The 25,171-nt window shown below is 37.5% G+C and overlaps 3 protein-coding genes across 7 annotated transcripts; 2 read left to right on the forward strand and 1 right to left on the reverse strand.

Moving 5' to 3' along the window:
• The first annotated feature begins 2,243 nt into the window (after positions 1-2,243).
• Positions 2,244-6,658, forward strand: LOC124302063 (rac GTPase-activating protein 1). Of its 2 annotated transcripts, XM_046757835.1 has the most exons (12): positions 2,244-2,424; positions 2,551-2,677; positions 3,013-3,215; positions 3,323-3,477; positions 3,568-3,982; positions 4,105-4,274; positions 4,366-4,492; positions 4,574-4,806; positions 4,916-5,213; positions 5,286-5,461; positions 5,550-5,617; positions 5,717-6,658. In XM_046757835.1, exons 2-11 carry the CDS (start codon positions 2,593-2,595, stop codon positions 5,611-5,613), a joined length of 1,926 nt encoding a protein of 641 aa, XP_046613791.1. In that variant the 5' UTR covers positions 2,244-2,424; positions 2,551-2,592; the 3' UTR covers positions 5,614-5,617; positions 5,717-6,658. The 2 variants fall into 2 exon arrangements, with proteins under 2 accessions (XP_046613791.1, XP_046613790.1); XM_046757834.1 differs by having other exon boundaries at positions 5,550-6,658.
• Positions 6,156-20,819, reverse strand: LOC124302062 (GATOR complex protein Iml1). 4 transcript variants are annotated; one of them, XM_046757830.1, is made up of 25 exons: positions 20,166-20,819; positions 19,940-20,065; positions 19,497-19,780; positions 19,241-19,428; positions 18,902-19,098; positions 18,522-18,805; positions 18,186-18,415; positions 17,910-18,125; positions 17,654-17,839; positions 17,405-17,554; positions 16,227-16,235; positions 13,276-13,493; positions 12,989-13,194; positions 12,691-12,865; positions 12,380-12,580; positions 11,052-11,162; positions 10,188-10,261; positions 8,569-8,682; positions 8,297-8,504; positions 8,117-8,225; positions 7,804-8,037; positions 7,518-7,684; positions 7,263-7,431; positions 6,860-7,176; positions 6,156-6,788 (listed from the first exon to the last, which is right to left on the reverse strand). In XM_046757830.1, the coding sequence occupies exons 1-25, from the start codon at positions 20,514-20,516 to the stop codon at positions 6,588-6,590; spliced, it is 4,725 nt and encodes a 1,574-aa protein (XP_046613786.1). In that variant the 5' UTR covers positions 20,517-20,819; the 3' UTR covers positions 6,156-6,587. The 4 variants fall into 4 exon arrangements, with proteins under 4 accessions (XP_046613786.1, XP_046613787.1, XP_046613789.1 ...); XM_046757831.1 differs by having other exon boundaries at positions 11,052-11,147; positions 20,166-20,818; XM_046757833.1 differs by lacking the exons at positions 10,188-10,261; positions 11,052-11,162 and adding an exon at positions 9,162-9,232 and having other exon boundaries at positions 20,166-20,818.
• Positions 20,820-20,851: 32 nt separating this feature from the next.
• On the forward strand, positions 20,852-22,964 carry LOC124302064 (rRNA methyltransferase 3, mitochondrial). Its single transcript, XM_046757836.1, has 4 exons — positions 20,852-21,603; positions 21,701-21,942; positions 22,015-22,170; positions 22,266-22,964. Exons 1-4 carry the CDS (start codon positions 21,248-21,250, stop codon positions 22,892-22,894), a joined length of 1,383 nt encoding a protein of 460 aa, XP_046613792.1. The 5' UTR covers positions 20,852-21,247; the 3' UTR covers positions 22,895-22,964.
• The last annotated feature ends 2,207 nt before the right edge of the window (positions 22,965-25,171 follow it).

Genomic DNA, 25,171 nt, shown 5'->3' on the forward strand with positions numbered 1-25,171 from the left:
TCTCGCAAGCTTTTTCGTGATGTAGATATCCTCTAAAATTTTGCTGGTGTCGTATAGAAATTTCTATTGAAAAGCAAACAGGTTTAGGTATTTGTATTATCGCTCGTCAAAATGCCCTTTACCATATTTATCGCTCGATTCGCTTCAAGCAGTTAAATTCATTTTAACCTTAATTATGATCGTAACTTTCCACTTATCAGTTAAAATTTCAAAAAATTTCTTAAAAAATACGCTCCTCTGTAAAGTTATTCATGAGAAATCAAGCGAGAATCACAAAACACTGCACCAACATTTCAACAAAGGTGAGGGATTTTTTCACGCGAAATTTAAACTGATTTTTGACACAATTACTCTGCAGGAATGGTAAAGTGAGTCTAAAAAATGAGAACGTATCGAATTTTTTTTTCATTTAAATTTGGGATAATTGATGAATGTACCCTTAATCGCTTTTGGCAGTAGCAATACTTACAACTCTTTATAGGGAATTGTTCATAAATTTGCGAATCAAGAGTGAATGAAATTTTTGAATTTTCAGACAAATTTTTACGCACGGTAACAGGACTTAATCTACTACCAAATTCCAATCGAGATGTTTGGAAATCAATTTCGCCTGTACACAGGCAACCGTCGCTACTATTATTTAAGTCAAAGTTTTATCCAGAATTTCCTCAATATATACCCGTTAATTATGCAGATACATTGATCCGTGTGTCAAAGATTTAATGCGTCCAGAGGCGGGATGTAAAAAAAGAGATGCCACTGCATAGGTATAGGATATTCTGGTAAATACGTGAAAAGCCAAACTCACCGAAGCTGGATCCTTGGATACGGTAAAACGTACATGCAGCAAAATGGAACGGCTCAAGGTAGATTCAACCTCATCCTCCAGGCTCCAGATTTTCCGGTACAGAAACAACCGGGAAGCACGAAGATGGAAATTTCTGGAAATACGTATACACTTAGGGGGAGATGTGGGCAAAATGGGCATTAGCGAGAAAAATGGATCCTTGTACAATCAAATGGGATTTAAAAAATATCGACAACATTTAAAATATTATTTTGGGCCGAAGACAAGAAAATTGCGTTGTCGAAATTGGTCTAACGTTATTCCTTTCTTAAGGGGCCTATTTGTCGAGCCTATTCCCTATATATTACTAATTGGACCATGTTTTACAGCTCAATATATAGCCTATATTACTCGGGCAGACTTAAGAAACAATTTGGTTCAAGCCCAGTGTAAACCGGTTCACTGATTCTTGACTTTATCGGTAACAAAGTGATAAAGAGACAAAGGATTTTCTACATTTTAGTATAGATACACCGCATGACCGCCGGATATATGGGTATTTCAGGTACATATAGCAGTGATTTTGTATAAACAAGCGACGGGGTAAGAATGTGAAATTGATGCGAACATAACAAATAGAGCTCGAGTTCAATCATACCTGAATAACGCACTGCCGCCCACTAAGCAGGCACTTCCTATTCTTCCACAGATTTGATCCACCGTCCTCGAGCCAGCGGGTAAAACTATTTCGAATAATTGATGCTGCAAGGTGCTCGATTCCGTAACGATTCGCTTTAATTCTTCTCCCTGAAACGCGAACAGCATCGTTCGATGATAATAATATACGCAGTTCAGTCGAGTGTTATTACTGCGCGTTCGAATGTTTGTTTTTGTTTTCAGCTCACTTCGCTCAATTCTTATGGGCTGGCAAAAACTCATATGCCTCTTAATTAGATAAACAGCTACTCATATATATGTCTTTTAGAGAAGTTTTATACACACTTACTCAGATATTCCATTTATGCGAACACGTTGAGTCTCCCGTGTCATTTTGTTGCTTGGATTGCTTTTTCGCAGCCGAATTGAAAAGATGAAAGCCTCTCTGACGATCCCTGATACCCGAAAGACCGAAAATTCTAGCATCAAACAATTGAGCATCGGAATCATTATACTACGATTGATCGAGAGATTAACGAGCTTCTTCCGCGACGAATAAACCAGACTGTTATTGACACTTGAATAGAAACACCCTCGTGCACGGTAGTAATTAATGAAAAACATCTCACGACCTGACGAGATATACATTCATATTCGACGGCGCCGTTTCCTTGCGGCAAATGTAGTTCGAGTAATCGTAAATAATTCGAGATGACACCGTTTGTTGGCTTTAACTGTGGCGCTACCGTGCGGCGGAAATTGAAACCTTTAAACGAAGGAGTGTGAAGCGAGCCAACGACGCTTGTTTCTGATTAGTTGAATTTCAAACGGTCAAACTCAAAACTAGGCGGTTGTATCTTGTATAGTGTAAGAGTTCGGAGATCGTCAACAACGCGTGCGAGCTATGTCAATCGGTATTTACAACGATATATTAAAACTGGTGCGTTTTACAGCGGTTAAGTAAATTTGGCGGACGCAGGGTGAGTTTTTACCATTATTTTCTCGTCTTGTGTCTCGGACCAACGATGCCTAAAACTACAGACTCACAGCCGGCAGCGAGTCCGATTCAGTCAGTTTTTAACATCCTTCGTTTTCTCGTTTTTTAGATCAAATTGGCCACTGCAAGTTGGTAGACTCACGCTGTCGAAATGACAACTTCACTGTCGATATTGGCCTCTCACGATGAGCTGGTACGTTGTACCAATGTACTCGTCAACGGATCGTGCGAAGAAGGTTAGCTCACTTGATCGACGCCTCTTTTACCCAAAGAAATTACCCCCCACGATCATACATTCGGAATAAATTTTTACGTCACTTTATTCTGAGACGAACATTCTTTTCTCACTAACAGAGAGCCACGAATAATTCATCAGCGGAGTCTGTGCTCTAGTTACTCTTGCAGCAACATCTGATATCTTCAGAGATAGCTGCTTCCCGTATACCCTGATCTCTCATTCAGCCCTTCATTCTTTTAACCCAGTCGAAGTTTAGAAAGTTTCAACTGTGCTCAGCATCTAAGAGAAAGTCTATGCTTGTATGAGAAAGGTATCGATCTTTCAATGTTTCAGAATTTCTGCGCTTTGCTATCAACCAGGAAGAGATGCGACAAAAATGGTTGGCATCTGTACAGGAATGCCAGCGACTTCATTCTGCTTTGGAAAAATCTCATTTAGAGTCGGCAGATCTAGAAAGAAAATTAAGTCATGCTCGTCGACTTCTTGACGAGGAAAAACGACGAAGACGTATCGTTGAAGATCAACGTAACTCGTTGGTAATAATAAATTCAACAACTAGTTGTGAACAAAATACCTGAACATGTATAAGTATCTATTAAATGATGAAAATTCGATATAATTGCCAAATATTCTATTTACACAGGAACGACAAATATCCATGGTTCGTGACTTGTTCCTACATGATGGAGGTAGAAACCTGAATGATGAAACACGTGAAAAGTTGCAATTCCTCAATAATACAACATTAAATAATCGCAGCAGCAACGTTCATCTAAAAGACTTGCATCACGCTGATAAGTAAGAGTCGAAATTGCATCCTTAGGAAAGTCAGGAGACTTTCAAAAGTCTCTGCCTTAATTTTAACCCATCGTTACTTTTTTTTTCTAGGCTTAATACAATAGCAGAATTGGATTCTACCGGGTCTCTGCTTAGCGATCTGAGTTGTTTTTCAAAATCGGAGGACGACTTGGACGCGAGTGTCATGCTCCAGCAAAATCAAAAGAAACGGGAATGGAAAGAGCACAGACCAAGCGGGGAATATTCAACCAAGAAAAGGCGCAGCAGCATTCAGAAAGCTGTAGACTTGAATACATCAGATCGGATAGTAGCGACAACTACTGTTGTTCTGCCCAAGGATGGGCCCATCACAGCGTCTTCTGTGATTGAAGCAAAGCCTGGGAATGAAAATGAAGATCCAAATACTCAAATAAAACAGAGCCCCCACAAATATCGCACGAGTGCTGACCGCTCCAGACAAAAAAGTTCACACGTGGATGCAAAAAATCCATTGATGGACGTGGAGGTGGGTCCTTTTTTCTTAATTTTAGGAGTTGAATGAAATAATAGGATGGTGAAAGTAGAAAGTGGATTCAGCAAACACTTCTAGTCATTGAATAAAATCCGTTTATATATGTTTGCATACAGCCTTCAGCTCCAAAAGCCGACATCATGACTTCCGGTTCAGATTCCGAAGGTGTATTTAAGCCCAGCCCTAATATCGGTGGATATACTTTGAACATTAAATCGTCCAGGGGTCACACTTTCACGGCAAAGACTGTTATCAAGCCAGAAGTATGCACTCCTTGTGGCAAACGGTGAGGGAACGATGTTTTGTGGTACAATTTTTGATTATCTATCACGAAGTGTGGTCAGCAATTTGATTCAACTACAACTTTATCATTGCAGTATTCGATTCGGACGCGTAGCTTTGAAATGCAGAGAGTGCAGAGCTACTTCTCACGCCGAATGTAAAGACCTAGTACCATTGCCGTGCGTACCTGCAGGAAATACTCCGACTTTGCGTGGTATTTCTGTAAGTTGTGAACAACATTTAGTTATTCAATTCAAAAAAAATATGAAATCCATTCAAGGTGAGCAATTTTTGCTTTCGTAGGGTACAATTGCAGATTATACCCCCATGATACCACCCATGGTGCCGTCGCTGGTGGTACACTGCATAAATGAGGTCGAACTGAGGGGAATGGGCGAACAAGGTTTATACAGGGTGAATGGCGGTTCGAGCGACGTTAAATGCTTGAAGGACAAATTTTTGAAAGGAAAGGGTGCACCCAACCTTTCCGACATTGATATACCGACTATTTGTTCAACTTTGAAAGATTTCTTGAGGTACATTTGTCGGATTATGAAAAAGATTAAAACCACAACAAATAACTTTATCAATTCCTTGAGCAATACAGGGTATTTTACTCACAATTTTTCTTTCATCTTAATTCAGAACTCTTCGCGAACCTTTGATCACAGTCGGACTATGGGCAGATTTTGCAAGAGCGACGGCCATTTCTGATAAACAGGATGCTGATGCTGCTCTTTACCAAGCGATATCGGAATTACCGCAACCGAATCGCGATACATTAGCATTCTTGATTCTCCATTTGCAGCGAGTGTCGAGCAGTCCAGAATGCAAAATGCCGATCACTAATCTTGCCAAAGTATTCGGACCAACTCTTGTCGGCTATAGCTGCCAGGAACCATCTCCAAACTCAATGCTAAGTGAAACAAAAAGCCAAGTTGCAGTAAGTATCTTTCATTGGATTCAAAATATCCTCAGAATATTTTAGAGTAATAATACTTGCGTTCTTTTACAGATAGTGGAAAGTCTGTTGAAGATTCCGTCAGATTATTGGGCAAATTTTGTCAACTCCGAAGGTCTAAACGGAGTGGGAACACCGAAAACTGGGGAACTTAGACACACTCCGTCTACAGAGTCACTTTTAAAACGAACAGCATCTAGGGGATTTTTCAATACTCCTATCAGTTCAAGGTATTCTACAATCAATATATAAAAAATATTCAACTACTGATCGTTACATTCAAAGATTAAATACTATAAATCAATAATTTATTTCCAGCCGAACGTTCATGAGAAAAAACAAAAAATACTTTGCGACACCACCATCAAAAAGCGGGTACTAAAACGGTGAATGGCTTTAAAAATTTTTTTTTCATCCTCTTTTTATAAATTACGGGCGTAATAGTTAGCCTAGAATAACCGTATATTTAAATTTTTCTCCAGCAGAATTTTACTCACATAACAGGTACTTTTTAATTTGATAATATTTTTCAATTCTGCGTCCATTCATCTGAAGCTTCTTTGAACTTTTGCTTTGTAGCTAGTAAATCTTACGAATACTTAGAATTAAAATATCAAATAATGAAATATTTTGTCAAAGCTATAAGCTAAATGAAATGCCTTCTTTGAGCTGCATGCGGCTCGTTTTTGGCATAATTAAAATTGGATAATTACTTCTGATAATATGAGCTTACATATCGGCGCTAGTTTCTCATGAGGACTAAAATCCGTTTCATAGTGTTGGAATGATAATTATTTTTCAATTACAAATTTAATCAGTGTACAATTTAGCTCTATTTTTTTCTGTTCAACTTTACGCATAAGTATTATAACACAAGTGATCAGATCACTATTGATGACAGCGTGTAAATTAAAAATCCACTAATCACAATGTAATTTTTTTGTCTCCATACAAATTATCTGGGCCTGTCGAAAGGAACACTTATTTATTTTTCAATACAAAATATCTAATAAAATGGATAACTTTCTAGTTAATATTAATATTAATTAATGTATTACTTTAGACGTTGCAAATAAAAGATTTAAACCTGACTTTCTTATATTGTTAATATTATTCTTAATATTCTGTAAATTTCACTTTTGTATAGTAACGGCAAGAATAGGAATTTCAGGCTGTATAGGCCAGCTTAAAACTACCACGATTAATCCAACTTTTTTTCATATGTATTTCTTAGTTGCTCACTGAATCATTTTAAACTGAGCAAACCAGCACTCGTATAGTATTTTGAAATGTCCAATAAATTCCCGAAAACAGATAGCGAGGCCATTGAATTTCAGAACACTGGGATGTACTTAATTACTCGGTTCGGGAACACGTTTTCTCTTTGAGTTCCCAGCATGACTCCCAGTACTGTCTTAATCTGTTGTCCGCATTCGAACAAAAGTTTCTAAAATCTTGAATAATTTTTTTTTGAAACAACTCATCCCCGGTCGCTGATGTTGACAACGATTTCCACTTGCGACTGACCATATGATTCCATGACCACAAAAAGCCAACCTGAATAAAAAAATAAGAACAGTTGATATCAATTTATATAGAAAATATTTACATTAAGTATATATACCGACCCGCCTGTCCATACTGTAGTCATCTTTATTCTTCCCACTGACATGCCTTGTAATATATGCTTCGTGCGGACTAGATTGATCAGGATGGACTGGATATCGTTTCTGGCCCGTTATCCGTCTGATTATATTCGTATCCGTTCGTGGTCTGGCTCGAATACAAGATGTCGACGGTACGAGAATAAATGCATTGCCAGTAACGTGGACGTATTGATGATCATTTTCAGTGCCCTCCACCAGACACGGTACAAAACCGAACCTTTGCACTATGGCTTCTTGGAAGAGGAACAACCGTTGAGTGTAGGTGTCTTCCCGAAACTCTGTTGCAAACACATTGAAAGTGAAACATCAGATAGCTATTGTTATACAACAAAATTTGATACCACGTGTTCAAATTTCAACAAACCATCGAATAGATACGGTTTGTTGGTCATCAAACATTCCGTGTGTAGAGGTATGAAGATTGGGCCCCGAAGAGGATCACTTTTCAGAGTGAAAGGTAGCGCAAGCAAATCACTGGGTATCGGAACCATTTGTATTCCACACAATTGCGCCTTTCGTTGCCACCCGAATATCTGAATGATTCAAAACCGAAAAGATGACCATTGATTAATCGCACCGACGTCTCTTTTACTTTCAATAATTAAATTGGATAACTTACAAGGTCAGCAACTATACTCCCCGAGGATGCGACCCACTGGACAACCAATTCATAAGAATAGTCCGTCTTGAATAATGACTGATATCTGAGGTGTCCCCATTCTATTCTATCGCTTTTATTGTTTATGTCTATATCAAGATGAGTGTGCTTGTAAGGAGAAACTAGCGCTAAGCAAAAACATAAAGAAAAAAATTCTAAATTATTTAGTTTTCAAATCGACGAATTCTTTCTGTAAGATATATAGGGATACGTCCATAACGCAAACTATTATAGCGTCAATGCTCACCAGTCCGTTCACGATCCTCCGTCAAGAATACAAGATCCGAGTCGTCACGCAGAAAAACAGGAACACTCGATTCGTCTATGATATCGCAACTGGGTATAGATATAGGTGATGATATGTTTGAAATTTGCGTTGGAGCAGTGGGTTCGCACCACCCTTTTGGCACTTTCATCTCAACTTCAACCCATTCATTCTCAAAACTCCGAAGATCACCTAAGGGTGGAAAGTATTCCCTGTCTGAAATAAATTGAGAAAGAATTGAGGATACGCTTCGCTAATAAAATGGAATGTTAGGCGGAATCTGAAGACAGCGTACCTTTCTGACCATCCTTGTCTTGCACTATATGATAGAGGTAAAATCCTAGAATGAATGGTTTCTTGAAACTTCCAGATGCATGGCATATCAGCCTCTCTCGAATCATTCCCTGGAATGTTTTTCATTAGCATGTATATGTATATTTAAACAGTTTAAGGTACACATGAGAGAATAAATCACCTCCATTATAATAATTGCTTTTTCAACTGTGACGCCACCCTCGATGTGATTGTTCAACCATTGGACAGCTTCTGCGCTGACGAATGTCAGGCTTGGCAATGACGGATGTTGAGTTAAAAATCCTATTCCAGTATGCGGTTGCTTCATTGCCTCAAGTATCTCTGCGTTAGAGGCGCTGCTTTTAATCTTGCTCACTTCGGCATTTATGCTGAAAGAATAGTATTCGTTTCACGAAATGATCGATCTTGGGTGCATTTTATTGAGATCTGTACCTGTCTTCACTACATTCTGAGTGATCTTGTTGTTGTTGTAGCTCCGGAGAGTGTGGTAGGACAGCCTCGCTCGCAGGCGACACTCTGCCTCTGTCCATTACTTTTGAGCCCGATCTGATCAATTGATTTAAGAACGGATGAAGGTATGAAAGATTCGACACACTTGACGTAGAATTGAGAAAATACAAATAGACTTCACAGTGCTAAAACTCAAGCGGTGCACATGTGCTGTCTCAAGCCAAACTATATGCGCTAATTAGTATTGCCGATTAATTTGAAATAATGAACGATTACTGACCAATGGTAATCCATCGTCAATTATTCTAGCTTTGCTGTCAGTTACCAACATCTTAGCTATTAACTGAGTCAGAACACAGAAGCAATAAAGAACATTCGTCATAACCGATAATTTTGTTACTAGAATTAAAGGGATATTATAACGATCAGATAGAAAGTACGATTAGGAGAAAAAAATTGTAAGGTACTCGTTTAACTGAAACTGAAGAAGATTGACGGAGAAATTAAAATTTTTTTTCTCAATTTACTATTTTCTAAACACAACCGAGGTGGAAAAAAAATGAATTAAAACTGACCTGTGTGGGTTGTGGCGAGGAATGTCAAGGCATGTGCGGGCAGATGCAGCTGTATTCATTACATGCTTCTCCTGTACAAAGAACCCTGTGACTCACTCACACACCACCCATACCATATGCTAATGGGTAATAATACCATAAATTAGAATACAAAATCAGTAAAACGAATGAAAAGTCGATACAATAAGCATACATGTATAATAATAATATAAAAATGGATTGAAAATAAATTTCAGCGATAATACAGATTCAATATCTTCGTGACAGAACAGAGAAGTGTATCAATGCATAAACGACTCAAGGATAAAATTAAAAGTTTCCATTTATACAGCAATTTGCTACACGATATGGACTCGATACCCTATATTCAATTAGGAGACTGACGAACTTGACTAATTCTGCAAGAATCTGCCGGTATCGACAATTGATATCGGACTTTGTGCTGAATTATAGTGCGAGAAATGGATATAGCACTTATGCCAATAACGTATCAGATGGCGGACGAAACTTTACAGTCTCAGGGTCATAATATTCAAGGGTCATAATTTCACCTACTCAAAACTGTGACCATTTTCTGACTTTATTACCAATATATCGATACCTAAGTTGCCAAAGGTATAAATTTCTTACGAAAGAGGCAATAAGGGAACGAATAAAATTGTGGGATACAAGTAAGATCGCTGGATACAAATGGAACGATCCACAACACACAGAAGCTTGACGCGTATTAAAGATGTATTGAAATTTGTGTTAGATTCATGTGAGTTTTGAACTATAAAATAATAGGTAAAAATTTACAAGTGTGAGAATATGAAGTATTTGCGAGAGGACATTGTTATAATATTATTGGATTTTAAAGCCCACTTTCTCTACCTGCAGTCCAACGATGATAGTAAGACAATATAACATGAATCGGTGAGAAAGCTGTGAGCGATAGATGAAGGGACAAAAGCTGAAATGCAAACACGGCCAGACTACTGAGAATCCATCACAAAGCATCAATACATCATTGCAAGCAGATCAAACCTGGGTCTCGGTTTTTCAGGCAGGCGGTTGCTCCCAAGTCTCTCTCTGAACGGAGAGCTGCCAACAAGACTTGTCTGGAAAGTAGGAGGAAAAATTTCAATAACTGCGAGAGCTTGATAAGCTGCCAATTCGTGAATTGTTATACTTCGAGTATGGAAAATGAATTAAATAGAATATTAATTATCAAATATGCATTCAACTACGTTTGAATATAATTGTATATATACATATATATATATATATAAGTATATATATATAAGTATATATATACATATTTCCTTCACACGATATATAAGCTTGCAAACTTATAATGATGAACATTCAAGCAAAAAAATCAGGCAGACAAGATCATTAAATTCTCATAGAAGCTACTAATCAATGATCGTTTTGAAGAAGATCACAGTTAAATTATTTGTAAAGCTACAAAAGAATATTCTTTTTTTATACAAACTAAAAACATTTCGTGGTGTATTGCTGTCAATCAATTGTGAGTACAAGGAACAAAATTCAACCAGTATTGGATATTTAAAGGCGAAAAAACAAAGCCAGCATTCTCCATTTCAAACGTGTAAAAAGAAAATTAAATTAGCGTCGATCAATTGTATGCAATTCGCAGATAAATTGATGAAAAGTTTCTAATCAGCACGGCGTATGTGATATAAAACTCAAAGAGAAAATGGAAAGAAAAAAATGTGGTAAAAATATGCGACACATTTGAAAAAAATCAAACAAATATACACATTATATATATATAGGTATATGATATAGACTCAATATGTCCCGATAAATATCTGTAATCGGCTGAAAATATAAACGTTTCCACATCTGTCGACGAAGTGATGCTAGGGGGAGGATAGGAAGTACCTGGTTAGTGAGGAATATCAGGCTCGTGCTGTGCCTGCGCCTTGTCAAGTGGGAGGCAGGATCTCTCGGGGGAACTCCAACTAGAGCTGCCGGGCTCTGAAACATATCATGCTAAACGGTCTTCCGCTATCGAAGAGGATTTGGGCTGCATCCGCATTTTCGCCTAAATAAAATGCCAAATTCTTTCTATAAATTCAATTTCTGCAAGACTCGTACTAGATTTGCCTGGATTCTAGTCTCGGCACTTGTTCGTAAAATTTTAAAGTCAAGCCTTTGTATCATGTGATTACAAATTTATTATATTACAAATTTCAAATAGAAAAGAATGTTCAAAATATGTGACAAGAAAAATTCCTAATAAGTCAGATTCAAAGAATTTCAAGATCAAACCTTTTTCGCACAGTGGATAGTGGGAATTTAATTGACCTCCACGTAATCCAATTTGTAGTACGTTCAAAATTCGTTTGCAGAATCGATAGTAGAAAGAAACTTGTACATCGATAGTGAACACGAGGAAACATATTATATAGCCTGTAAATGAGTTACGGTTATTTGTAAAGTTACATAACGACGATGTTAAACCAAAGTCAAGGCACGAAGGGAAACTTAATATCGCACTTGCAATGTTAGATGCAAATCAAGCTGTGAAACCAAATCTATGTAATTGTTACACAACGCAACTGCAACTAAATAATAACATGCAGTTTGGCAAAATAGACAAAAATCAAATCAAAAACAAAATTTATGAGACACAATCTGAAGGAAAAATGATATAAAAAAAAAAAACAAAAAAAAAAAAAACAATTCAAATATCGATCGACATGTAAACATTACTCAATAGATAGTACATAATTAGACGACAAGGAAAAACGATGTTAAAATTATATAATACTGGACCACTTTTTATAAAGGATATATCATTCTACGGGGAATCAACAAGTCTTTTCAGATTACCTCCAAATAATACAATTTATGGTCAATACCTTGACAACTACGAAAACCATATTCTAATACATATTTCGATACACAGCCTGATACGACTTTCACCTACGATTTTCGAAGAGGTATTCATAGACTCACAAAGTATTATTAATCATACTTTGTGAAACGCATAAAAAATAGTAACTTTTTAAACTGTGTCCGTGTATCGCATTAGCGATTGACCCATACTGATACTAGAAAACACGCTAAGATTGACATTGTACTTCTCTGTCGTGATGTAAAAGAAAGAATTCACGTGTATTTGGATACGTATACATGGTGACACGTGTGAGTACACCAAGGAAATTATACAACGATATAACTAGTAGGCAGATATTAAACGTTACCCAATTTTTATTCGCGTTGGGACGGCGAATTCTGTTCAACCACGTCTCGATAAATCGTAAGAATCCTTCCATAAAGTTGGCTTGCTCTGCGGAAGTAGCTGGTGAGTATATGTCACAATGTACCGAACCATCCAAGATTCGACGAGTGGCAGGAGTATTCAGAGGGAGCAGAAATACTCTAAAACGCCAATATTTGAGTGCCTAGAGAAAAGAAAATGCAATTGATCAGAAGAAGACTTTTTTTATTGAATAATAATCAGAGCACAACTAAATACAAAACTATTCACAAATTGACGTTTAACGAAGCTCACCTCGACTAATGAAAAATCTGTATCACCTCTAGTACAAATATAGTGGTCCAAATAATTCCAGTTGTAATTTTCCAGCTTTTCAGTGGTGAAGGAAACCCACGATACTTCGTAAGTGTCGTGATGAGGAGCGTGAAAACGATATCGATAGTGTATGTTAAATGGAGGATAGGGATGTCTGTGAAACATAAATATTCGACTTATAGGCAGATTAATTATGATCCGTACGATGAACTTTAGTGGGAATAAAATGAGATGTGTCATTTTATTCGTACTCAGGAATAATTTTTTTCGTACAAACCTCGGTCTGTAACGTGTGACCGTTATAGAATTTCCGCAAAGTGATATTTTGTGAAAAATTCTGCCAATACTGAGTAAGTATTCTTCTTTCGGCTCTGACTCAACCTGCATCCCACGCATCAACGAGCTTAGCGGAGCTGGAGGTTTACTGCCGGGTGTTGTTGCTTGCGTTTTATTGGCTGGTGGTAAAATTATCAATTGAAATCCCTGAAAAATAATTTTCACAAAATGAAATACCGTCAGAGATTTGTAGTACTCAAAGAAGAATGCAATAAAATGAGACTCTACCTGAGCTAAACGCTGAGAAACAAGTTCTTTGAAAACCTCAGCTGTGTTAAGTGGTTTTTTGTATATTGCTCTAAGTTGTGCAAAGTCTGCATTTACGTCATCGGGTAACAAGTTGTAGTCTGAGACGACGTAATCGTTCTGTAAACTTCTTTTATCTGGAAAGTAATCCGTTGTAATAGGGAGGCAAGCTGGGATAGTTAATGATCTCCAATCGACACCTAAGAAAGAGAAATCTTTCAATGTAAATCAATTTTTATCATTTGCATTATATGTATGTATATATATATATATATATATATATATATAAATATATAAATAAAGAAGAAGCAGATGTTTGAAGACAAGTCTTTAGGCATGAGATATTCCATTCAGAGATAACATATTTGTTGAAATAAACCAAAGGACACAAGTACAAACACATAGATTTCAACAACTTATCGATGCTAATGAAGAGTCTCTTTGTGGTCTTCAAACTATAATGATCTAAGCAAATAATTGTGTGCTAGAAAAACAAAGTTGTCGGCATCATTGACATGGAATTCGATACATGGATTGAGTTCATCCAAGTCTTATGTTTAAAACCTACAACGTTTTAATGAATACCTGTTTGATTTTACATTTCATTATAACTGTGAAATATTTTAGACAGAAGGTTTGCAAATATCGCTGTTTCCTTATACAATAATTATGAACAACAATAACCGTGTTCGCCAGGTACATGATAATCAAACTGATAATCGATCGATGAGATTTTAATTACATTGGTGAAACACAACTAGTGCATACATATATTTTATAGGTATCTATTTCTTCTTTATTTACAGTCCTTCGTACCAAAGAGAGTCTTCTACTATATCATGTGAACTGAAAACAATAGTGCGATAGCATGAGTGCAGGGCAACTGCTACTACTTACACATATTGACTGCGGATGAGTGAATAAGCTGAGAAAATGTGAACCATGAAGAGTTACTCTCAGATACGAGTAGATTAGAGAATGAATTGAAGTGAGCATGCGATTAATTCGGCTGTAATAATATGTACAATATTTTCGAGCGATCATCAGAAAATTATTATTCTCGAGCTTCAATCAAACGTAACAAGATTCTTTGAACGATAATACGTCTGATTACAATTTCATTTGTTAAAACTCCCGAATGTTATACATATACAGACAAAATAACACAATAAAATATATGTGCATATTTATACTACACCGGAGATTGTACATTCATATTTGGTATCAAAAAAATAATTCCTCCGATATCACAAGCCATGCATTAGGGAAAAATATATGAAATGAGTATGTGATTAGTATGGAAAAGAGGAACAGTAAACAGTCAAGGTTTAATGAATATCAATGAATACCTATCAAGGTATGAACTACAATAAAATTCGTAATTGAAAAATGGAAAATTTAGTAAACACCAATTGGATTGCAACTTTTCAATTCTACGTTTGTAAGAAAAAACAAAAAAAAAAAACACTTCCATGACTATGATACCACATGGCGCGATGCTTGTAATATCACTGGGTTTCGGAAAAACTACGAACTAATATGTTTAAATTATGTAAATGATATGAATTTTCAATATTCAAAAAACATTCTTTCTTCAACAACCAACAGCATCCTGTCGTTCAATCTTATCTGTAAATCTTACATTCTGCCGTTATTAATATTAACTATAACTATTTACTCAATCCAAGCTTAAATTTGCTTTTCTATGGAAAAAATTAGACGCATTGCGAAGCTGCTACTTATTGAGAAACAAGTAGTCGAAATTGTTAATTAATTGAACCATCTGAAACCTATTGCAAAAATAAATATATTCCGATTGAATAATAATAATAATAATCTGAGGTGACAATGATAATAATAATAATCACAACAACAACAATAACAATAATAATAATGCGACTTGATACAGTACAGTGCAATCGATTACAATAAAACTTGCATACTCCGCATGCAGACACACGTACTCGATATTGCATAGTGAATAAGTTGGATTCTTTTCCTCAAATATACGTGTACGTATGTAACTTGTCGATAGTTGGCGAAACAAGGAGAGAAACCTGCATTTCCAATCCTATGAACTTAGAGGAATATCGTACAAAGGATTAATATGAAATACTACGGTCATATAGGGACAAATAGTTCAGCTAAAATTGAAGTGCTGTAGGTAGATTATAAAAAAACTTGGAATATGCTGAATAAAATCTACTTTCACTACCAAGAAAATAATTATTATATTTGCGTACGTGTTAAGCTTTCGGCAAAACTACTAATTTACATTCGATCGATAAAAAACCGAACGAATAAGAGGAAAAAAAAAAAACAAGAAAACAAATAAAAATCGATACCAATCCATGGTACAAAAAACAATTTATAACAAATGATGTTGATCAAAAAAGAACTTTGTGCAATCTAACGTATGCACGAAATATCAATCCTCTTATCTGGTACAGCATCTATAATATTTATAATAAACTTTTTGGCTCGGATTTGTGATGACGTCCAGCTAATTTGATAATAATCATTTTTCACTGTTACCGGAAGAAATACATATCGAAATTTTAAGATGGGTTTTCAAGAGGTAGAGTTAGTTAGAAATTTAGGAAAATTCTGTTGCCTGTAGTGGGTAGCTAACACTGATAGTTGAAAATATGAGGTAAGTTGCTTGTTTAATAAGTTTACGTAAGGATTGGTAAGAATCAGCATTTTTTTCCATTGCTTTTGTGTTCATTCAATAAAATAGAAAAGGAAATTGACTACACAATTATATAAGCATGCATTAATTATAAAACAACGACATAAGAGATTAGATTTGAAATAAAGTCAAATGTACAATATATCTTAAAAAGTAGTGACAAATCTACTGGAGTGTACACCTTGAAATGTAAGTATATACCGTAACCGAGTCAGCCCTGAGTAATATATGGGACGCTAACCTATGTTCGCTGTATAAAGTGACATCGCATAGTCGCACATCACACACGCATCAAATTGTCCAGCGTCGCATCCCAACAAGACGTACCACAGCATGGAAATAAGTTGAACAATAAATTATTTATATTCAAGGTAGATAATGTCAGAAACTTGTGTTCTTTGTTGAGTAAATGATTGAGGGAGAAATTGTTTGGCGATGTGGATATATATGTTTTTTTTTTGTTTTGCATTAACAACAATGTGAAATAAAAAAAAGATTCATAATAATTATTATATAGTTTTATAATCCCTTAACTCAAATGTAAAGAGTTAATTACCAGGTACTCAGCGCAAGCGAAAATCAATATAATCCTGTTATTTGAAGAGACATTAAATTTCAAGACTATTTCCTTTGGTTTAAAGTACTGGAATATCCCCAAAAGCGAAAACTTGAAACTAATGATCTTTTCGTGAATTCATACTTGATTTCAATGCATTGACGAAAACAATGAAAGAATTAGACAATGCGTACAATGAAAGATGGAACAGCACTGAATTGTAATTGAAATTTAAAAAAGAAAATAATTTTGAATATCTAAAGCCAAAACTTGTTAAGTTATCAGGTCCGAAACCAGAATGTTGTTACTATTGTTATGTCCAAATTATGTCCAGATTGTAGAGTTACAGCTGAAAATGAAATGTATTAGCAAAAAGACACACAAGAAGCATTATGTACTATTAATAAAAATAACAACTGTTACCATCTTCGATATCTCTAGTAATCTAAGAGCTGATGAAGTTGTAAAAAACAAGGCATCGAATTCGATTTTATGCTTAGGAAAATATAACAAAGATGATGAAATGTTTGATCAGTTGCTCAAGACGTTCAACTGATTGAAAACTGGGATTTTATGACTTATGTCAACCAACGTATGTCGAGTAACTTCCTTTAATAGCTCAAACTTGATACGAAAATAATTTTTTTCTCCTGTAATAAAATTAAATTGAAATGATAAAGAGTGTTTTGAAATATGGATTGCGGATATAATGGTAAAAAATATCGCTGTGAGATCATGCTACAAACTGTTAAATAATTACCGTCATGAATGTTTCTAAAATTGGTATTAAGTATTTATAGCTTCTGTATAATTAAGTACAATTACTGGGAAAAAAGATATCGTTAAAGATAAACCGGCCATACCTGTTGTTAGAGCTGGAGTCCATTCTTGTTCACCAGTCGCACCCCATAATAGCGTCAAACTTTTGTTATTAGTGGTTGGGGGTCCAATATGCCCAGTTTTATCGACCGAATTTAATGGGAAATTGAGCCGTATAGCCTTTCCTTTCATGTCTAAAATCAGTAAGAAATTATGTGTGAAATACATAGTTGCCGTTAAGTCGTATTTTATAGGACAATGTGTCTTGCTTAGTATTCAAATAAGAAACGTACGATCTTGAAATCCAATTTGTGACGCAGACCTCGGAATTTGACAAGTACTCTGAGCGTTAATGGACGCGATGCTGTGCTCGTTAGGAGAACTGCTGAGTATGGACATTGTGTCGCTAAGTTGTTCGGGACTAGACTGCGTAGGCACAGCTTGGTAGTGGTGTTGTTGTATAAGCACACCCGTAGGTCCTGAGAAATATGACACGCGAAATTATTGCAAGAAAATACTTACGGAGTAAATGCAGTCGCGATACTCCACCTTTCGGAAAAATGTGAGTCCATCTTCGCCTGTTACTTGTCAACTTTATCGTTACGTGAGACGGGTCAAATGGATTGATCAGAGCTCTTCCTGGCCTAATGTTGTTGGGTTGAGTAACGGAATTGGTAGGACTTCCAGCACTACCGACGACTGGTCTAAACGGAGGTGATATCTCCACATCTCCATGGTCATCAATTAAAGATATTCTTGGTTTTGCTATGGAAAATTGTATCGATTTAGCTCTGTACTTGACATGTAACAACTATACCATCTTACAATTAACTTCTCCGTTAGAGTTGACACTTATCAAATCGTCCGCTCGATGAGGAATCGAAATTGCTGCACTGCGGGAGGCAACCGTTGGGGAAGAATGAGTATCGGGAGGTGGATGATGTATATCAGGATCCGACATCTTTCTTTTCAACAATTTAAGAGCCTGGGAATTGCTGTGCGTTTCCATGCAGGCTACACTAGTTTTCTTTGTTCTAGTCGATACTCTCTGCAAGCTAGATTACAAATTTATAAAAAATAACAAATCGAGTTTAATACAAAATACAAGTCTTCAAATTAATTTAAATTATTATAAACTAATTGTTAAAAAAATAGCTTCACCTAGCAGTATGAACAGGTGGTAACTGGAAAACCTGAGCATCGTAGGCGTCATAGTCGAACAGTGTATTACGCAGACATTCGCTGCCATCTTCCTGCAGAAGCTTTGTCTTGTTTGGCAATTTTCCACACTCTGACGGTGGTTTTGATATTTTAGGTGGTAACTTGATGCGAGGTATGAAGGTTGAGTAAGGTATTTTTTTGTTTGTCGAATAGAAACTGAGATTTATCCAATGCGGCATGCTGTAGTCGTCTGCAGCATTTATCGATGTATCTTTGTTATGGAACTACAAGAGTTTTGTCTTATAATAAAATATTCTTATGTGATAATAGAATTAACACAAGAACTCTGGTTTCAAGATTTCAACATAATGGAACAGTACCTTTAACAAAGGAACTGCGTGCAGCGGCTGTTCTCCCACGCAAACCAAGTCACTACCCACACCATTATCAATGATTCTTTGTTTAGTAACGTTGGTCAATTCTCTATCAACTTCGAATACTCCAACCCCCGGAGTGATAACCACAGAAAGCTGCCCGGTTCGATCAAAACTGCGATCCAGGTAGTGTTTTTCGAAAACTAAAAAAGAAAGCATATCACAATATCGTACATCACATTGCATAATAATTTCGTAATATAAACTTCTTGCGAAAGAAATAAATTGCTATTCAATTTCCACACATCTACAGGTTATTAGTCAATAGTATCAACTATCGCTCACCGTTCAAGGACATATTCAGAACTTCTAAGAAATTCCCTTGAGCAGCTGTTGAGTTTATGGCTTTTGGCATAACAATTCCAGGCCGTTGGTGATATTCGAGAACAATTTTTTGATAATCGGTAAACAGTTTTCGCAATTGAACTAATATATTGCTCCAGTCTTCGTATCTCTCATTTTGTACAGCAACTCTATAACACACGTTGGAGATGTTTAAGATTGAGTATTTTGTGGTGGATTCCATTGATATTTGCATTACCTATAAAAATCTTCGTAGAATCTACCCCGATAATCGTGCTGCAAGCACTCTCTCATGTGATTGGGAAATTCTTCAAGGCTTGTCGCGTTGTAAAATGTTCGTGAGAATAAAACTATCGTCACTTCATGGTTGCTACCGTTTTTCTTCCACTTTTGAAAAAGATCAGCTAAAAACCCATTTACTGCTTTCTCAAAATACAAGTCTCCATGAATATCAAAGTCCCACATTTCGGAACTCATTTGGATAAACAGGTATACCATGCTTGTCGACGAACGGAAGACCACCTATTGCGAAGACAATGATTGAGAACATTGTTATCAATGTTAAAGCCATGTCGATTGATTCGTCGAATTCAAGTTTAATAGCTCGATTATTGCTATAAAATTAAGAGCTTTTTGATTGTATGCTTGGCCAGATTTAGCAAATTGTTACAGATATTTCACCTTTGTATCGTCAGTTATCACGCCACAGGCAACTCGATCCCCCTGGGACCACATTTCGTGTACTTGGCACCTAATGCTTCCTCCGCAGAATTCGATCTTCTTATTTAAATACACGCACGTGTTGACCTAGAGAAATTAAGATTTTAAATTAAAGTTTGATGAGATGGAAGTTTGTTTAATGGGAAACTTTATCGATACACAATAAAAGAGTCAGACTTTTAATTACCAGACAATTTTTCAACCTCCACATCTCGCTACGCCCCATATATTGATCCTTGAAGGTGAGCTCGACAGAATCCAAGGCGACGTCGTCAGGATTGACAATATTCATGTAAACATCAGCGAATGTTCTAAGTTGAAAAGTGGTCGCAATGTTATTTTCAACACTGACGGTTTCTCTGCCTTGTAGATCCTCCTTGAAGGCGGTGATCTGCAGAAGCAAACGACTGAATTCATCTTCCGGATGAAATATCTCAACGATATCGCCTTTCTTTATTCCCGGATAATCTTTGGGATTTATAATCAAATCCTCCCCACTAAAGTTCTTCTGATGAACGATCAACTTGAACAGCTTCATTTTAAGCTGCTGATCATCAACAACGATGGTTTAATTTATCACTGGGTTAAGAGGTCACCTGACCTCCGCAGGCACACCGACAGCTATGTTCGAGGGGGATATATTTTCAGCCTGCATTATTTATCCATTGATCCATTGTCTTCCAAGATGAGTGTCGAAACCGGCGATTAGCAATCACAGAGTCCAGAACTGAAAAACAATATTAAACTAAACGAACTACTGTTAACTAAGCGTTGTCTCGCGGCTCACTTGGCGACCTTCACGTTCATCTTGGACGACACACAGCGCATTTTACGTGTCAAAACAATCGACACACGCTCCCGACTGAACGCTTGACGACGACGCTTGCGTAAATATCTCTGTTGCTCTCTACGATTCACGAATCAGGTCACGTGTCGCAATTCGCAATCTGCATATTAACCACGATACTAACCTGCTTTCAAACCAAACACATACGCTGCTTTAATTTTTATGGTGTTGGTGTGTGGCGGCACGCATGTTGCTGCAAGAGTTCCAGCTTAACCTCAAAACCGGCGTTTTGCATATCGCGGGCAAAAACAATTGACTTACGATTGCGTCATTCAAAAAACAAGTGCCGGATATATTACGGACTGAAGTTGCTCTTTCAAATAATTTCAATGCTGATTGTAACACCGGTCAGCTAATTATTAGAATCAACGCTGAAAGTGTAGCGGTAGAAAAGAAGAAAGACACACACACATGTTATAAAAATGGCATTTACGTTTACAACAATGCAAAGCACCATGAGGTGTCTTCAAAGTACAATAACTCAGCGGCAGATTAGCGCTCAAGTGTTTTTACGAGTCAAAGGCTACAGTCGGTGGACTCATCGCAAGCCATCAAAAATTGTTAACGAGAAAGATCTGTACAACGATCAGGAGCACACCGTTCCTCAAAATATTCTGCAGACCGCCCAGTTTGCATTTGCCCGACGACAACGGCTCAAGCTGGCTGAAGACAAGAAAGAAAACGCAAAGATTCAAGAAGAGCAGAGGGAAGGTGCCACGTTGAACAATGACGGGACTCCGATTTTCACTAAACTCGACAGGGACGATCCCATAATAAGGTACGCATTGTGGATCAATTGGACTTGATCTCGTTTTAGACATAACTTTTTATCTTCTAGCCTTTGCTTGTGATTCACAATTTACTTGCCGTTACAGCTCTTTAATGCAAGTCGTAAGATCGCGTAAAAAAGATAAGGATGACAACAGAATTCTGCTGGAGGGATTTAGATTGATCGAGGATGCCATAAAAGCCGGATGTATGCCTGAGATAATTATCTTCAGCAGAAAATCTGACATTGCCAAAATATCTCTACCCAAAGATGGTGTCAAGCTTTACAAACTTCCATATCAAACGATACAGCTATGGTCAGATTTGACTGTTTCCCCAGGCATTATGGGTAAGTTGCCAATACTTCCATTTTGTTTTCATCTGGCTAACGCTCGACTAACAATCTGGGATTCTCGTTTAGGTATATTCGTAGCTCCCGATGTAAGTAACAAGGAACCTTCTCCCGATGCGTTACCAATAACTGTGATATGCGACAATGTAAGAGAGCCCGGAAACTTGGGAGCTATTCTTCGGGTTGCGGCTGGAGTCGGATGCGAGAGAGTAATTTTAACCAAAGGTCCGTACCCGAAGAAATGAATTTGATTGTTTCGTTCCAATCTACAATCGAAGCTGTGCTCAAATTCACTTTATGTTTAAACCTGTTAATTTTAGGCTGCGTGGATCTTTGGAATCCGAAAGTGCTGAGATCAGCTGCAGGTGCGCACTTTCGCGTGCCGATATACAAATCACAAACGTGGTCAGAAGTGCAGTATTTAATAAGCGAAAATGCGAATATTTTCGTTGCCGACAACAATTCGGAATCACCGGTAGAGTCCAATGTGGATCTCGGTACTTCAAGCTCTGATTCTAGCTCAAGTTCAGACTCCGACAGTAGCGACTCCGAGGCTGAGACTGACGCAGGATCCAAAGAAGGTTTGAAGAATACCAATAAAGATTCTACCGAGAAGTCACCCCGCGATGCCAAGCTTTCAAAGTCAGATGAAAATGCTGATTCAAATGAAGCGAAGGTTCGAAAACAAGCCTCTCACAACATTGCAGAAAAGTTACCGGTCATCCCGTATTTCGGTACCGAATACACAAGTAACGAAACTATCATCATAGTCGGCGGTGAAACGGAAGGCCTGAGTCCAGAATCTGTTTCTTTGGCTACGCGCAGAGACGGTATGCGAGTTAATGTTCCGCTAACGAACGGCGTTGACAGTCTGAATACCGGAACGGCGTTAGGGATTCTTCTCTTCGAAATAAAGAGACAGTTTTTATCTAGAATCAACGCGATATGACTAATCTTTCCGTAGGTATGTGTATTATATGTTATACGACCATTAAATTTGCAACGTTTACGAACTGTAATTAATTTAAATTCTTCATACAATCAATATATCACGCGTTAAAATATTTAGATAATAATATCGTAGGTACGAATTCTGAGTTACCAACATTTTTTTTTATACGATACGTGTTACTAGCGCGCTAGAATTCGTATGTAGTTATACAATTTGGAAATTTTTAATTTCATACCCCAGTTTAGTAAGATTGCAATCGCCTGACCTACGGCAACCTATATTGCACATATGTACCACATGGTTTTAGCTACGGTTTTCTGTACCGTGGGGTTATTTATAAATAACAGAGATCATGCAGGTTTTGCAATATTGGTGTGTCACTTTTTGACAATACCGGCAGTAAATTTTCACCTTTCATTATCCTCAAATCCTGGAAAACCATACGAGATGGTACCGAATACCAATCGGCGATACTTTTTTATACCGACAGTCACTAACCAGTTTGCAGCAAGTTATCGATCGAGTGTTTACCCACTTCATTTGTTAATGTGGCAAGAAGTGCGTCAAACATGGCAAGTAACAAGACACCTAATTGTAAAAATTTATTTAACAAAACAGGAAGATTGAAACAAAGAAACAAAAGGCGACAGTTACAATATTAGAATTCCGTTCCCCACATTGAAGTACGTGCTTATTCCTGACTTCATTATGACACATGCATTTCGAAGATAAATAATTGGAAAGCCGTGTAACAGGCGACGAGATAAAATGTTAGGAAAATTTCGAAATCCGATCCATCTCTCGTTATCAAGCATTAAAATTCATACCCATCCGTTTTCCGAGGTAATAATGAACACGATTTCTTCCCCATTAGCCCCAGTGATGTAAATTCGGAGCCCGCGGAGTATGATCAATCAAAATTAGCCCCAGCGACTAGAGACAACCCCTAAACCATGCCGGAAAGCGAGATGGCTTGGAATCAGAGTAACGGTGAGTTTCAGATATTATGATAGCGTTTTTTGCGAGTTATCGTCACAGTAGTGGACAAAAAATTAAGATTTCGCGATAGTATTAACTCGCCCACCAGCCGGTGCTCTTAATAGCGTACATATTGGGTAACGAGGAGGCAAACTCCTTTTTTCGGGCCGATCGTAACTTTGCAATATGACATCGTAGGCGAAGCCTAAGATGAATATTACAAATACGCGAAGAAAAAAGACCATCGCCTCCTGATTGCACACGATTTTTTTTGATTATAACGCGAGGATGTTGCGCATTTTTTCACGAAGCACGAAATTGAGGTTATGGTCGCGTAATGTCAAATTTGTTCACGACGGCGCACGCGCGTAGTGCGGAAAGGCCACTTTCAACACTTCTAGGACGTAAAAGTGGTTTTTTTCGGTACTTGGCGTATGCGTATTCGCAAACTCATTCGGCCGTCATAGGAACGGGTACTTTGTGCACGGAAAATACGCATGGAAAAACGCGTAAAACATGCTCGCGTTGTACAAAAATATTTCGGCTTGATCCGTATGCGAGACACGTTCATGGCAGTCGTCCTAATGCGCGGGGTAAAAAGGTTTTGGTACTTAGTTTTTGAACGCCGGTTGTAGAAGAAAATCGTATAACGTATCTTCGTAAAAATTTTCATCACGTAAAAGCAGGATTATATGGTTTAGTTGGTAAATAAATAGAGGGGTAAATAAACGTGGCGCCGCGTAGTTCGGTTGGACGCCGGTTATATTCATTGAATAGCGCGGTCAGAAAACACGACCGCGTCTTATTTGTCCAACGAATTTCGGGGATAGGTATGGAGTTTCCTGGTAAATTAGAACCAGCTCAGCGTGCAGGGCTTTGTGTATATATTCCATCCCGTTTGGTGGTGCGGAAGATGGCGTCACCACGGAGTCGGGGATCAGGGCGCTTTTCAAATAAGACTTTTCACCGCTCGAAGGGTTGACTCGTTTCGGAGGAAAGGGTTCGCCCCGAAACGCAATCACACTCGTTTAAAGGGAGCCAACGAAACGTGCAAATTTTCTTCATCATCGCCTCTTCTCTTCGCTCAGCGAGAATTTCGAAATTATGCTAATGCGGAAAAGCTATACGCGCGGTAAGTAAATCCACCAATAACCGCGTGCCGTTTATACATCGCTCGGACTTTTCTCGCCGCGTTAAAGCTGAGATTCAATTATAATTGCTTCAGCGATGCCCGCGGGATAAATCTACCGCTCAATCCCGCGTATAAATCCATAAATTCGTTTAATCTCATCTCGG

The sequence above is a fragment of the Neodiprion virginianus genome, chromosome 4 (genome assembly GCF_021901495.1).
Source record: "Neodiprion virginianus isolate iyNeoVirg1 chromosome 4, iyNeoVirg1.1, whole genome shotgun sequence".
Lineage (NCBI taxonomy): Eukaryota > Metazoa > Arthropoda > Insecta > Hymenoptera > Diprionidae > Neodiprion > Neodiprion virginianus.

Bases quoted from the DNA above. Each gene is read 5' to 3' on its own strand.
- LOC124302063 (XM_046757834.1), top strand. From the start codon at position 2,593: ATGACAACTTCACTGTCGATATTGGCCTCTCACGATGAGCTGGTACGT. The intron at 3,478-3,567 runs GTAAGAGTCGAA...TTTTTTTTCTAG, and splicing joins GACTTGCATCACGCTGATAA to GCTTAATACAATAGCAGAAT. The intron at 3,983-4,104 runs GTGGGTCCTTTT...GTTTGCATACAG, and splicing joins ATCCATTGATGGACGTGGAG to CCTTCAGCTCCAAAAGCCGA.
- LOC124302062 (XM_046757830.1), bottom strand. From the start codon at position 20,516: ATGAAGCTGTTCAAGTTGATCGTTCATCAGAAGAACTTTAGTGGGGAG. The intron at 8,683-10,187 runs GTTTGATCTGCT...TCAATTGATCAG, and splicing joins CCTGAAAAACCGAGACCCAG to ATCGGGCTCAAAAGTAATGG. The intron at 7,685-7,803 runs GTGAGCATTGAC...GTTTTTGCTTAG, and splicing joins GGAGGATCGTGAACGGACTG to CGCTAGTTTCTCCTTACAAG.
- LOC124302064 (XM_046757836.1), top strand. From the start codon at position 21,248: ATGGCATTTACGTTTACAACAATGCAAAGCACCATGAGGTGTCTTCAA. The intron at 21,604-21,700 runs GTACGCATTGTG...TTGCCGTTACAG, and splicing joins AGGGACGATCCCATAATAAG to CTCTTTAATGCAAGTCGTAA. The intron at 22,171-22,265 runs GTCCGTACCCGA...TGTTAATTTTAG, and splicing joins GAGAGTAATTTTAACCAAAG to GCTGCGTGGATCTTTGGAAT.